Source organism: Micrasema longulum, unplaced genomic scaffold (genome assembly GCF_059751315.1).
Source record: "Micrasema longulum isolate JH-2025_06_02 unplaced genomic scaffold, ASM5975131v1 h1tg001006l, whole genome shotgun sequence".
Lineage (NCBI taxonomy): Eukaryota > Metazoa > Arthropoda > Insecta > Trichoptera > Brachycentridae > Micrasema > Micrasema longulum.
In genome coordinates this window covers 295,205-308,612 of record NW_028278194.1, presented here as the reverse complement: position 1 = coordinate 308,612, position 13,408 = coordinate 295,205, and the positions used below count along the sequence as shown (strand labels likewise).

Genomic DNA, 13,408 nt, shown 5'->3' with positions numbered 1-13,408 from the left:
TGTGACTACTAACTTCGCTACTGAAAAATGCCATGTTTAGTTTTTAAATTAATTTATGTTTATTATTTAATTGTTCACAGACTGGAGACAGGATATTAGAAGTAGATGGAGAAAATGTCAGAACAGCGTCACATGAGAAAGCGGTACAGATTATTCGGGCCGCTGGAGACCCGGTCATATTTCTGGTTCAAAGTCTTCTTCCATGGGTAAGCTCTTGACATAGTTTTGTAATATTTTTTATGCATTCAATAATATTATGTTTTTTTTAACGGTTATTTATGTATACATCTCCAAAACACCGTAACCGATAGGAAGACACTGCTTCATCTCAATAAACGCGGAAGACACTTTGAAAATCAAACTTCCGAGCAAATAAAACAGACTATAAATGTTATATTATTATGGATAACTTATATAGCGCCATTTTCGTAATATAATATCTCAAAGGCGCTTTACAAAGTGATCCTATATATAAATAAATTTAAGTGAAACTTTTAAATTTGTATTTAAATTAAAACAACTTATTTTGTAACGACATGCTACGGGTTTATTAAAAAGATTTAGAGAACAAGTGAATTTTAAGTTTTTTCCGAAACATCACTTCACTCTCACAGCCTCGCACCTCTGCTGGGAGAGCATTCCATGCCGTAGGGCCTGCGACCGCAAATGCGCGTTCACTGAATTTAATATAATAACTCTTTCTATCGTCGTAGACGTAGCTGATCTAAGCGTTAGACGCTTGTCAGCTAGTTCATCTGGAATGCATAGTTCCCTTGGATATTCCCTAGCAGAGTTATGCAGTGATTTATACATAAGCCAACAGAGTTTGTATTCGACCCTCTGTAGAAAACGTGTCCAGTGTAATTCGCGAAGTAGTGGAGCGATATGACTGAACTTGGAGATTCCGAAAATAAGCCTCGGAGCAGCATTTAATACTGACTGTAGGCGGACTTAAACACTTCAATGACTTAACTGACTAATTCTAAAAATAAGATTGTTGGCAAATTTAAAATCAACATTCAAAAGCACAATTATAGTATGTATTGTTTTAGCATTTACTTTGAGGAAAATATTTCAAATTTACTTAAAATAAAACAGTTTGTATTTTTTTTATTCCATTCGATGTTATATTCCAAAATTCTTCATCCCTGCTATCAATATTCCCCGTAATTAGTAAAGACCCACCCCATCCACCCTATCAGTACTAAAGTACTAATCTGTATATTTTAGTTTAGTTTATATTTACACCTGATGATTCAGAATACCTGAAACTAGTGATGTTATTGTATTAAAGTCGTATGTGGTAAAAAATTACAAAGTGTTTTATTTTTAATGAAAGCACATGATAAGTACACTTACCAGTTGAGACATGACTTTACCTTACAATAAGTGGTTAGACCGTTTGGAAATGTGTCACAGCGTAAATAAATTCCCATACCTGTCTCCTTTTCTCTCGCCAACTTCACCTTTCACACCTGTATAAAATTCCAAAAACTACTTAGTTTATTATGTTGTCTAATATATTAAAATAAAATAAAATCACTTTTTTTTAATGTATCACTTGTATTTTTTATAATTTGACAGCCAACTAGTTTCTGCAATACTATGCCTTCTTCAGGGCTAATTACAAACTAACATAACATATATAAATTGTTCATAGGGAAAGTAGAGTGGGCGTGGCTACGGGGGTAGAGAAGCCACGAGTAGCCACGCCCACTTTACCTTCACTGTGAAAAATTTATAAATGTTTTGTTCGTTTGTAATTAACCCTGAAGAATGAATAGTACTGCCGAAACCAGTTGGTTGTCAAATTATAAAAAATATAAGTGGTACATAAAAACAAAGTGATTTTATTTTACTTTAATATATTAAATAATAATGTTCCACAAAGTTAGTACTTCAAACATCAAAAATATTATTTTGTCACCTGGGGTCCTTGTCCGCTTGAAACTCAATGAACATGCACGTTAATCGCCAAATCGATTTCGGTATAAACGCATCGTGCAAAAATAAAATATAATTAAAAATAAACTCAATTTAAATTTATGTGGTAAGGAAAAGGCTATCAGTGTGAAGTTTAGCGGCTTTTTTCCAGAGGAACGAAAATCTACGAAAGGTCAGTCCATCTCAATTCCTTTCCTATTCATTCCAATTTCGCGCTGTGACAAAACAAATTGTGTATACCTACTGTCGGGAACCAGCTTACGCATCGCCAATATGTTTAAATCATGCTGTCAATAGCTTTTACGCAGTTAAATGAATAGTGAAGTTATTGAATTCCTAACTAACAAGATTAAAAAAAACTGGTTTAAATTTATAATAAACAGGTGTATAGAAGCAGTAATCACATAATGGTACCATAATATACCTACACACATTACTAATATCGCTTGGATTTATATGGATTCATAAATACGTACCACTCGATGTATTTTTAACTAACATACTTCGCATTTTAAACATCCCCTTGCTTTGATTATCGATAGCTTCTTGCTTCAATCCGCCTGATACACAAATCTGGCGGCTTTCAAAAACAATTTAAAGGCTTTTAAAAGGTTTTGTAATCGTTTCCCCATCTGTTATGTTCCCCATATTGATGCCCGTTTGCAATTGAACAACTCGATACGTTTGTTTTCATAACAAAATATATATTTCAAGGCATACATAACACGAAAAAAAATACAAAGAATTCGATTGTGAAAACGATTAAACTAAAATACCCAGAGATCAGAGCAAAAGGTAAATATTCTCTCTGAACTTTCTTTCAGTACTCAAAAGATGTAAATATTATCTGAAAAAATACGGTCGAGTAAAGACGTTGTTCTTTATATTGGTATAACCATTGACAAGCTGGTTCTGCTAGCAGAAAAATAAAACCGCTTAAGCCGTTGATATCTAAGGTAGTCATTAGGAACATGCGGAAAAATACATCTACTAATACTCAAAATTACACTTAAGCTGATTTGATTGTAATACCGCCTACCAAGTGGAAAAATTACATAAGAAAATATACATTTTTCTCCAAACAACCATTGCCAAACATTCCAAGTATGATGCCTGACGGATACAACCACGTATAGCGTCTGAATCATCATTAGTAAAAGTTCCTCAGAATTGATTTCTGAACCGTCTCCAGCATTACAGAGTACTTTCTTGCGAGGCACCCAGTTCAGAGATCCACATTCAAGTCTGCTTCGCACCGATGAGTTAAAAAGCCTAATAACACGAGTAATCAAGGACGCCTTAACGAGAACGAATCCCAACATATTCCGCATTTTGTCACAGTCACTTGAAACATAACTCTCAGTCTTTGACAGTAGCCGTTTTTTTCCTCTTGCAACGCTGTGATCTTGAAGCAGAATGCGGGACATGTTTAATATCCTTAACAGATGTTCAATCATCAAAAGAAGGTAGCATGCACCGTTGTTTTTCAACATTGTAACAATGGTGATTGGACTCATTGAAGTAATAAACAAGAATAAATGATATTTTTTTTAATTTCTAAGAGTATACATTACAATTCTTCCCGAGTAACAGCCTCGTTCATGTTCTTGGCATGTAACGCTAATAACTGCAGGCGAACATTTTTCTCTTCTCTTCTTCTTCTCTTCACTTCAATGAACATTATCCATCTTTCTGCACATTCGAGTGAGAATAGGACAAAACCGTTATATCGGTCTCTTTGTTACTCCAAAATGTAGGTTCCGTGTCAGTGCGAAAGCGACGCTATTAGTATTGTTTATACTGCTGTGTGAAGAACGCAACGTAGACAAACATATAGTGACCGAAAGCCGCTTGAGTCGATTTTATTCCGATACAAATGGCAACTTTACTTTATTTTTTAAAATATTAAAACGATCAATTGAGCTTTGTTATTGTTTCGTCCCGACTTATCGTTAATCTTAGTGACTTATTTAAGTTAATGTCATTTCGGAAATAAATGAAAACATGCTTTTGATGACCTGATTTGCCCTTATAAAAATTATGTCATTATCTTATTTATCAAAGTGGATTTGATTTTTTGTTTTTTTTTTAAATCTAAAAATGACTCGTCAAACACATATCTTGTTTTCACTTATAATAACTTTTTTTTATTACGCTTTTTTTCATAAATTTCATAGCTAAATGCCTTCGGTATAATTTTTAATTCTAAATTTGGCGCTGAACCGATAAAAATATTAGGTGTCACAATTTACATGATTCTTTTGCAGTTTCCCAAAAAGTTGATTTTTTGAGTTGAGTCGTTGAAAGGTGCGATATTATGTATTTCTGGGTTATATTTTTTCTCCACAATTATGCAAAGGCTACGTAATTACAGATAGCTCCTTTGGGTAGCTTTTCTCGTCCGGCAACAATCTTTTTTTCTTTGTTTGTGGGCACCAGCAAAGATATTTAAATCTTTAGGTGCGGTATGTGTTGGCGAAGCTTACATACTTCACAACGTTATACTGCAAAAGTAGAAAATTAGGATAGAACGCAGTTCAATTTACTTTTCGAATAAACCATAGAAATAATAACTATGCCAAGAACCCTCGGACCCTTGACTTCTTTGGTAACAAATGGTCTTTCTTCGTTCAATCGTTGAATATCATACCAACTACCAAAGTAATCACACTTTGGATAAAGATATATGTTTGGAAATTTTACGTGTTTGTGCCTATTCGATTGTGAACTTTATAATTTAAAAAATAAATGGTCTTTGATTTGCTTAAATTTTTCGATGCGTTTATTGCAAACTTTTCAACAGATTTACTTGGATATTTTACTTGAAAATTATTAAGAAATGAAAATGGTCGTTTGCTTCACGTGGAGCCAATAATGGTAACTCTTAAAATGCTGTGATACAAAATTCCTTTACACGCGGTGATGTAACATTGTGTTACCTTAAACAAAAGACAGAATATCCTGAATTTCAGTCATTTGAAAGAAAACATACTGGCGTACTGTTAAATATCTCGTTTTTCATAATTTATAAAAAATATTATAAAATTAAGACCTGTTATATAGCGTCAGTGTGAACCCATCCCTTCTAAGTTGCAAACTGTTGGATGAAACAATGCAATGTCCCATGCACCATTATTTTCGGATTGGATAAAAAAAGTCCTTTATCCTTTTTTTTCCATGTGTATCAATTTTACCATTTTATCTAATTTTTTTATTTTTTTTATTTATACATTTTATCATATTTACATTTATCAAATGCGTAGACTTTCATATTCCTTTATCAAAATGTTTTACCTCCCTGTTGCAACAAATTTAGTGTTAAATAACTTTCTTGGGAGGAAATCCAGCCTGTCTGCAAACATTTGGACATCCGCAAAACATTGTTGAATTAACTAACTGGTATAAGAAGAAGTATAAAAATCCGAAAATGGTTTTCGGGCGTTGCCTAGTAGGTGAATTGGTTCGCCGGATGAATCTCATCCACATTGTAAAGGTTTCAGCTCTTTTACTTCACAAAAGTCAACAGATATAATATTTTAGGAAATGTTTATGTTTAAACATTGGCAGAATGATGAATGTTACACAACGTGTAAAGAGGCTACATAAAACCGGCCAATGACAGGTTATAAGCCCAGTAAGTGCCTAGACTTTTCAGAGTAATAATGCGGAACGTAGAGAGGAGCCCAAACGTAAGAAAACCATTCTATGACTATTGGGTATTAAGTTAGCTACAGTTCGCAGCAAAGCAATGGTCCGTACTCAGGTCGAGAAATGCCAAATAGATATTAATTTGCATTGTAATTACTTTTAAATATGTACCTGTGTATTTATCATTGCAGGGTTATTCCAATATATTTTTCTGTAATTTGCCTATATTTATTTTATAAAACTGAAAATACATGTTTGTGTTTATTTTTTTATTTATATATTTATTTTATTCACAATATATTTATGTTCTATTTATTGAGTCATAAATCCCCAATCCATTGAACCAAAGTTCTGTGTTGAGTATGATTGTTTGTCCGTCACATCTCCGAAATGGCGAGTCGTAGCGGCCTGAAATTTGAACACATTTTAGATGCAATTTCAAAGTTAACGTTGCTGTTTTTGATTAAAATTTTAATCAACCTCCTGTCCAACCAACTGTCATTATCAACAGTAAACATACTTTAAATCACAAATTTATCACCTAAATTGAGAAAAAATTGTATCTGAAGTAAATATGTTGATATAGAGAAAGTTTTTAAGCAACATAATATACGTTTCGGAACAATAAATGCCAAAAATCAATTTAAATCATGGGAAAATATTTGGAATCAATTACCTGTGAAAACTGACTCCTACAACCAAACATACTGCAATTCACCATAGTCGATTTTTATTTATTATAACGTAAATATCCAAGTTATTTACAAACAAAGCCTAGCACAGCTACAAAAGCATCCGATCAAACCGTTATGTTTATGTTATCAAATAAAACAAAATGGCCGCCGATTGGTTACTAACCAACAAACCAACATCGTTTGCGTTCTATGAAACATAGTGAAAGGGCTTCTCTCTAGGTTACGCATTATTACTCTGAGCTAGACTTCATGTTCCCTTATCCAAATATTTTCCCTCTCTGTTGCGACAAATTAAGTTCTAAATAACTCCCTAGGAAGGAAAACCAGCCTGTCTGCAAACATTCGGACAAACTCATAACATTTCTGGATGCATAATTTCATTGTTAAGTTCAGTTTTTTAAAATATGTTATTTTTGCCATCTAGTAAGAACCTTCAATCCGCGGCGTGCATCAATCTCGTGCTTATTTCTGTAAAAATGCTGTAAAAGCCGTTGTGGCGTTGAAATAAATGAACAATGAAACAAATAAGTCCTTTGCTTATGGGCACAAAACACAACGTGTTAATCATATTCCGCTCATACCTTTGTTTGTCTTTCAATTAAAACTACTTCTCATTACGGCCACCCTTCCTCTCGAGGCCACACCATTACCCCGTACTAATACTTTGCAAACAAAATGGGATTATTTTCCACCCTTATATATCAATTTCTCTTTATTTATCAATACTCACACTCGAATTAATAAAGAATATTGGGAATGAGTGGGTACAATAATTGAACGTAGTTATGCAGAAAGCAGCCAGTCCACAATTTTGAAAAAATAAGATATTGATGTTATTGGACGCAGTAGGGTCAATTCTATGTCCTGCTTAAAACAGCCAGACCGCTTTTATTCGAAAAATTGTTTTAATCACCTTCTAAAAATGGTGTCCATCACAAAATGGCATTTCTCAATTTGTAGAAAACACTTACAGCACTAGAAAATCTTAACGAATTAAAAAAATCATTATTCCTTTTCCGCACCAAATAGTGCATAGGGCGCTGAATTGGTACACCAATCGCAGTATATTTATTTATTTATTTATACTTTTACATTGTTTGTATTCTTTATTTTATGCAGAATAATGTTCCCTCACTGGGGTGTCCCGTGCCGAGATAAACATTTTACAAAATGTGAAACATGCCTTAAATTAGCTATTTTACAAAGTTTACAAACCTCCTAAGGAGCTGATAATATCAATACATTAACAGCTTTCAAGGGGGTTGAATCCAGTCCTTGTCTACAAAAATTTGGACAAACTCAAAACATTGTTAAAAAGGTCAGTTTATATGTTCCCAATACACTTGAGCGAGATCTTTTGCACTGTTTTACGCACCCAAAAGCCGTACAAACGCAAGTCAGAATTCACCCATTAATAAGGCAATTTACTTGCTGAATACGGCTTCTGAGGATTATAATGATCTATTTTTCAGTGCATCTAGGAAGTTTGGCACCTATCTGCTTTCTATCAATTACCTTCTAACTTTTATTTACAATCTACACACGTAATGGATTAAACAGCCCATAAAGTAATGCAGACTACAATCGTCAAACAAATTAATGTATTTTTGTATTTTTTTGTTCTGTTAGTTTGGAAAAAAAACACTGTGTAACATTCATTATTCTGCCCATATTTGAATAATGAACATGCTTAAGTTATCGCAGTCATAAGTCAACGCGTGTGTAATCTCTAAGTCAACACTCGTGTCGGTTTGTTTTTTGTGTTCCTCGTAAATGCAGTTCATTGGCGAAAAATTGGCGTTTACTACAAAAAATAATAAAATGTTTTGCATTTGCAAAATAATAGGGAGTATCTGATACAAAAAGTGAAAATTAAATTACAATTACTATGGCGACTGCTTTTCTTAACATTTGGCTTGCCAAACGCCCCGCGCCGGCTAAATGCAATAAATAGCATGATAAATAATAAGTACATATATAAAAATAGCAGTTTTTCAATATTTTCTATATTAACATCGGTAAAACTCAAATATGGGATTGCGCAGCAGGATTATACGTCGTCAAATGTAAATATTTTAATATTTAATATTAGGTGTTCATGGGTGTTCCATTTTGATTGCGAATTCGATAAACAACCTTAGTAAGAAATTGTTATCACGTTGTTTATCAGCACGTCGATAGTTATTTGTGATTGAGCTATTGGGACTAAAATAAGGTCTGCCTTTTCGCGACAAGCATGTTTGACGTTATGTTTTGAGTATCAATCCTGAAATAAATGAAAAGGATAAGAAATTACGATTTCCTACTTTTGGCATTGGTCCATGACACCACAGTTTTCTATTGCATAAAATCACCCTTGCGGGAAAAAAGCGTGATCGTTCTTTTGTTTGTTTATTCATGAATAACATGTGATTTTTTTCCCTCAGCATACGGATTCAAGTGACGTGGACAGCCAGAAGCAGGTAAACAGTTCCACAGACACCGTGAGCGGAAGTCCTCCGCCCAAGACTGCTCCCAGTCCGTCCATTCGGGGTACCGCAAGTCCAGCAACTAGGACCCCTCGTAGTCCCCCAGTAATGGCGAGTTCCCGGACTAGTGCGAGAGGCCAAGCCATTTCTCCTACTGCAAGTGTCAAGAAAGGCAAAGCTCCGGAGCCGCCCAAAACACCTGATTTTGAGGTAACTCATTTTTTTAATGTTGAATATATATATATGGAAATAAAGTGAAATCTCCGTAATTACAGAAAATATCATCTAAGATGTCCCACAGGCATTGGTTTTGGGGCCTTTATTAATAATTTAATAAACAGGTATGTCATCTCAATTATTATATTTATAGAATTTGATGGTAAAGGGTTAGAGTTTCTAGCCTAGTTAGAGATTAACAGAAGACACGAGATTGCTGATATTTATAGCATGGTTGATAAACAGTCAATTGTGTTGCGCAAGTGCTACGGCGATGAGGAGTTGAAGAGACTGCACTTAAACTACATGCTAGAACTGAGTGACTGATGCTGACTGACTGACTTTTACTGGACTAAACTGGGCGTTGACTGCGCCCTGTGGTCTCTTTATAGGCCACGTTCCTTTGTTCTTCATATTTCTATGATAGAGACGATGTTAATGTACTGCAGGACGTTGATCTCGTGTTTCCTAAAATGTAATAATTTGAATTTTAAAAAAAATGCTGACTTGCTTCTTGGAGTCATAATTCTATATTTCAGGTGAAATTATTAAACACGCGTGTGTTATCGATCATGGACTATGAACACTAGATATTCATTACTTTTACTCGCATACGGTATGCTAGTTTGAACATGTATCGACTTATTGTAAAAATTTCATTTAGTATTTGTCTGCAATGATTTGGAGACACTCAAAATATTGTACGTAGAACCACTCTTGGTCATTATAGTAACATATGGAATAAACATGACCTATCAAATATAACGGAAAAGTATTTATCTTGCCTTTAGTAATAGCTAATTTGAATTTAAATACAGATTTATTCATGAAAACATTCATTAAAGCTTATGCGGGCGAAGCAATCAAAATAATTATTAAGGGTTTTATGTAGAACAAATAATACCATGTTTCAGAAAATAATTGGAAGGGGTTAGGTTTCAAACCAAAATCAAGTACAGCACATATTTGTAAATAATTAAATATAACAATGTTCATACATGTAGGTTGGTTTATAATACATATTAATGTACATTCAATATTAATTAAACCAAACATCAAAAAAATATTCGAAAATAGATTTTGTATATCAATATTTTCTTCTCAGAGAAGTTTTTCATCTCTGTTGAAAGATATTTATCAAATACAAAAGTATTTTAATGAAAAGAGAAATAAAATTAGGGTACAATCGTAGTGTACCTCTTTCGAGCGTCTTCGTGGTGTTGTGGCTAAAACACTTATTTTCATTATGTTCATTTCACAATATCTTAAAATGATAATTAAAAAGAGCAACTCGAGTTTAAATGTTTACGCTGTATTTCACCTATGTTATTTAGCATTTTTAATATGGTTTATTTTTACTTTAAACTCTACAGTCCCTGGTCTAGTACCTGAATATTAAGACTGATCATCTTGACTGCGTATTATACATTTAAAGGATTTGATGCTTATGGAAAGCTTGAGTGATTCTATACAGTTGGAGCTTTACAGAAGAGAACGATGTCGAGGGTTGTAGTGTTTTTTTAGACAATGAATAAATAGAGTACTGGAGAGAGTAACAACGTAAATGTTTGTATGAATAGCATATTGTAACTAAGGATGCTTACACTTATAAATTGTTCAGTGTTCATTTAAATTCTTTCTAAAATTTTGAGATCGTGTACTAATTCCGTGTTTCTCAGCGATTTTACATCCGATTGTACCAGCAGTTTTTTAATTCTCAATTAAATATTTTTATAATTAATTGTTTACATACAGCAAATGAATGATTTAATTCCTGCATTCTTCTTTAAATGGTAGTAAGAATTGATTTTCGGGTAACTCATACAAATTATTTAAATATTCTGCAATTTGTGTCCCAATGCAACATTAGATTCAAATTAAAACAAAGTTTTATACTTGTTTTCAGGTCACAGGGCCCGACACTCCTCCACTGTATGAAAAACCATCCAGCAGATCGGTAACTCCTAATTTATCATCACCAAATCCAAGCAAGTCTGCCCACCTTCCAGCCCTCAGCCCGGCTAAAGCTGGTATATCCCCAAGCCCATCTAAGTCTTCCGTCGGTCCTCCGAGTCCATCGGTGTCTCCCAAGCCTGCTGCTGAACTTCCTCCGCCACTACCAGAGAAAAAAAAGACTGTGTATTCTGATGACGACGACAGCGACGAAGATGACGATGAAGATAGAAGAGAACTAGAGGGAAGAACTTACACTGCTAAAGGAGTAGAAGTAAGTTTAGATATTAGTTTTTGTACCGATTTTGATAAAAACTCATATTAAATCATTTTGATACTCAAAAAGTATGAAATAATTTCATGGTTAAGCTTTTTTCTTTTTGCATTGAATTTTGAGCAGTTTTGCTAATTTCAAGAACGGATTGCTTGAAACAATATATTTTAAAAGTTGTAGCTTTCGATGGTCACTGATTAAACACCTTAATCGGCAAAAATATAAAGTCCTTTGATGGCTGTATTTTAAAAATTGTTTTCTTAAATAGGTTATGTGTCCCTTTTCCAAACTCAGTCAATATTAACATCAAACTCATTTTGAACAGAGAAAGTGCTTCAATGATGAAGGCGCATTTTTGGGTATTGCGAAATCAAAGAAAAACGCGTTTAATATCTTATTAAAATTTAATTCGCCAAATTTAATTTTGAATACAGATTTTTTTTTCTTTTTCTTGCAGATCGACAGAGCAAGTGCTGGAAATCTTAAAAGGACAAAAGAGGAGAAAGAAGCAGATCCAGAGGATGAAGATGCCTTCGGATACACGGCCAGTAAGTGATTTTGTTACATTTTACCATTATATTAATTTATTTTTGAACTTGCCTTCTTTGTCAACGGAAATGCATCATTCAAAGACGTCGTCATCGTCCAGTCATAAGATACCATTGTTTGCAAAGGTCGTGGAGTTGTAAATATTTTAGGGGTGTAGACTTGATGCTTCTAAGTTAGTGACCTCGAACGACCGCCGCGCCGGCGCCGATCGTACCGCCATCTTATATTGAAATCATTGGCATAAAATGTATTTTACGGTGAATTTTCAGTTTTTTAATTTAGATTTAATTGAATTTAGAAACGTGCCATCGCATTTTTTGAAATTGGATACAAAAACTGTTTTCTTGCGCGCGGGAAAAATGAGTGCATTAAATTGTATGGTAGAATTTCTTAAAAATGTAAGTTTTTTTTTTTAAACGCAATTCTTTGAATGACGTCACTGGTTCATATGAACCGTCCAATGATATGAGAGCTTTGAAGGATATCCGGTTTGGTCACCGTAAACGAACCAATCGGAAGAACTGTCATAGAACAACCTTACACACGACGTTACACGCGGAGTTATTTCAGAAATACAAATCTTTAAAAAATCATAGCGCTGATAATACGATACATTAAAGAAAAATTGAAAAAATTTGGCTTAGTTTAATATTCCATTAACAAATACAAAAATAAAAAAAGACACTGAACTTCCTCATTATAAAATTTCTAGAGAAAAAACAGCAATAAAAAAAAACACTATTTTTAATTTTAGCTATCAATAAAGTAATAGGTTTTTTATTTTATTATTTTACTGTTTCTTTAAACGCAGATTTTTTCACTTAATAGTTAAAACGGTTACTCAATTGGAAGGCTCGACTGTTCATTAAATGCCGACATTATTATTGTTTTATTTTTTTTTATTAAAAAAAACATTATATTTTTTCTTTTCTATATGAACACCTCACTAAGCACCAGTGTCAAGGCATTCATTAACATTATTTTTATAAAATGTTCTAGTACATAATAAATAAATATAATATAATACATAACACTGTATTGATAAAAACAGAAAACATAAATAGCAGACATGCAAAAATAATTCCGAGTTCAAATAGACTACTGTTTTGGTGGGGTGGCCATCTCAAGGCAGTTTTCGGGACCCACATCCAGAAGCCATTTCTTAATAAATTAATTGAATTTCCGTTTATTTGTATTAAATTTTAAATCCAGAGGTAGTGTTGTAAATTTTTGGGAGAAAGGTACTCGTGACTCCTCTGACCTAGAATTGGATGCCTAGGCTGTTCGTTAAATAAATTAAGATAGGCCACCGTTTAACGTGTTGGCTGATTTAAACGTGTTGGCCCTCTAGAAACAGCAAAACCACAAAAAAAATGTTTTTTATACTTAACTTATTGAAAGGAAAAAAACTTATTTAAAAAATTATAAAACGTAACCCAACGTAACTTCATAAAACAAAATTAATAAAAAATAAAACAATCATTACTGTTGTATTAAAATTATAAACAAATGTATACGTAATAAGTTCGTTAATGACGAAATTTCAATTGGTGGGTAATTGCCTTCCTTGCCTTAATTTTGTAACGGACATTCGTAGTGATGTGACACCATATGTGATGAAAAAATGAATTATTTACCCTGCAATTTTAAAAAACGTATAT

The 13,408-nt window shown here is 33.3% G+C and overlaps 1 protein-coding gene across 1 annotated transcript in view; it reads left to right on the top strand.

Moving 5' to 3' along the window:
* The window catches only part of LOC148277615 (multiple PDZ domain protein-like), a 434,817-nt gene that overhangs the window by 216,744 nt on the left and 204,665 nt on the right, over positions 1-13,408 (top strand). Inside the window, exons 18-21 of the mRNA XM_088232645.1 lie at positions 81-206; positions 8,714-8,965; positions 10,878-11,198; positions 11,656-11,746. Coding sequence (XP_088088771.1) covers positions 81-206; positions 8,714-8,965; positions 10,878-11,198; positions 11,656-11,746 — 790 coding nt within the window. The remainder of the gene's footprint in view (positions 1-80; positions 207-8,713; positions 8,966-10,877; positions 11,199-11,655; positions 11,747-13,408) is intronic.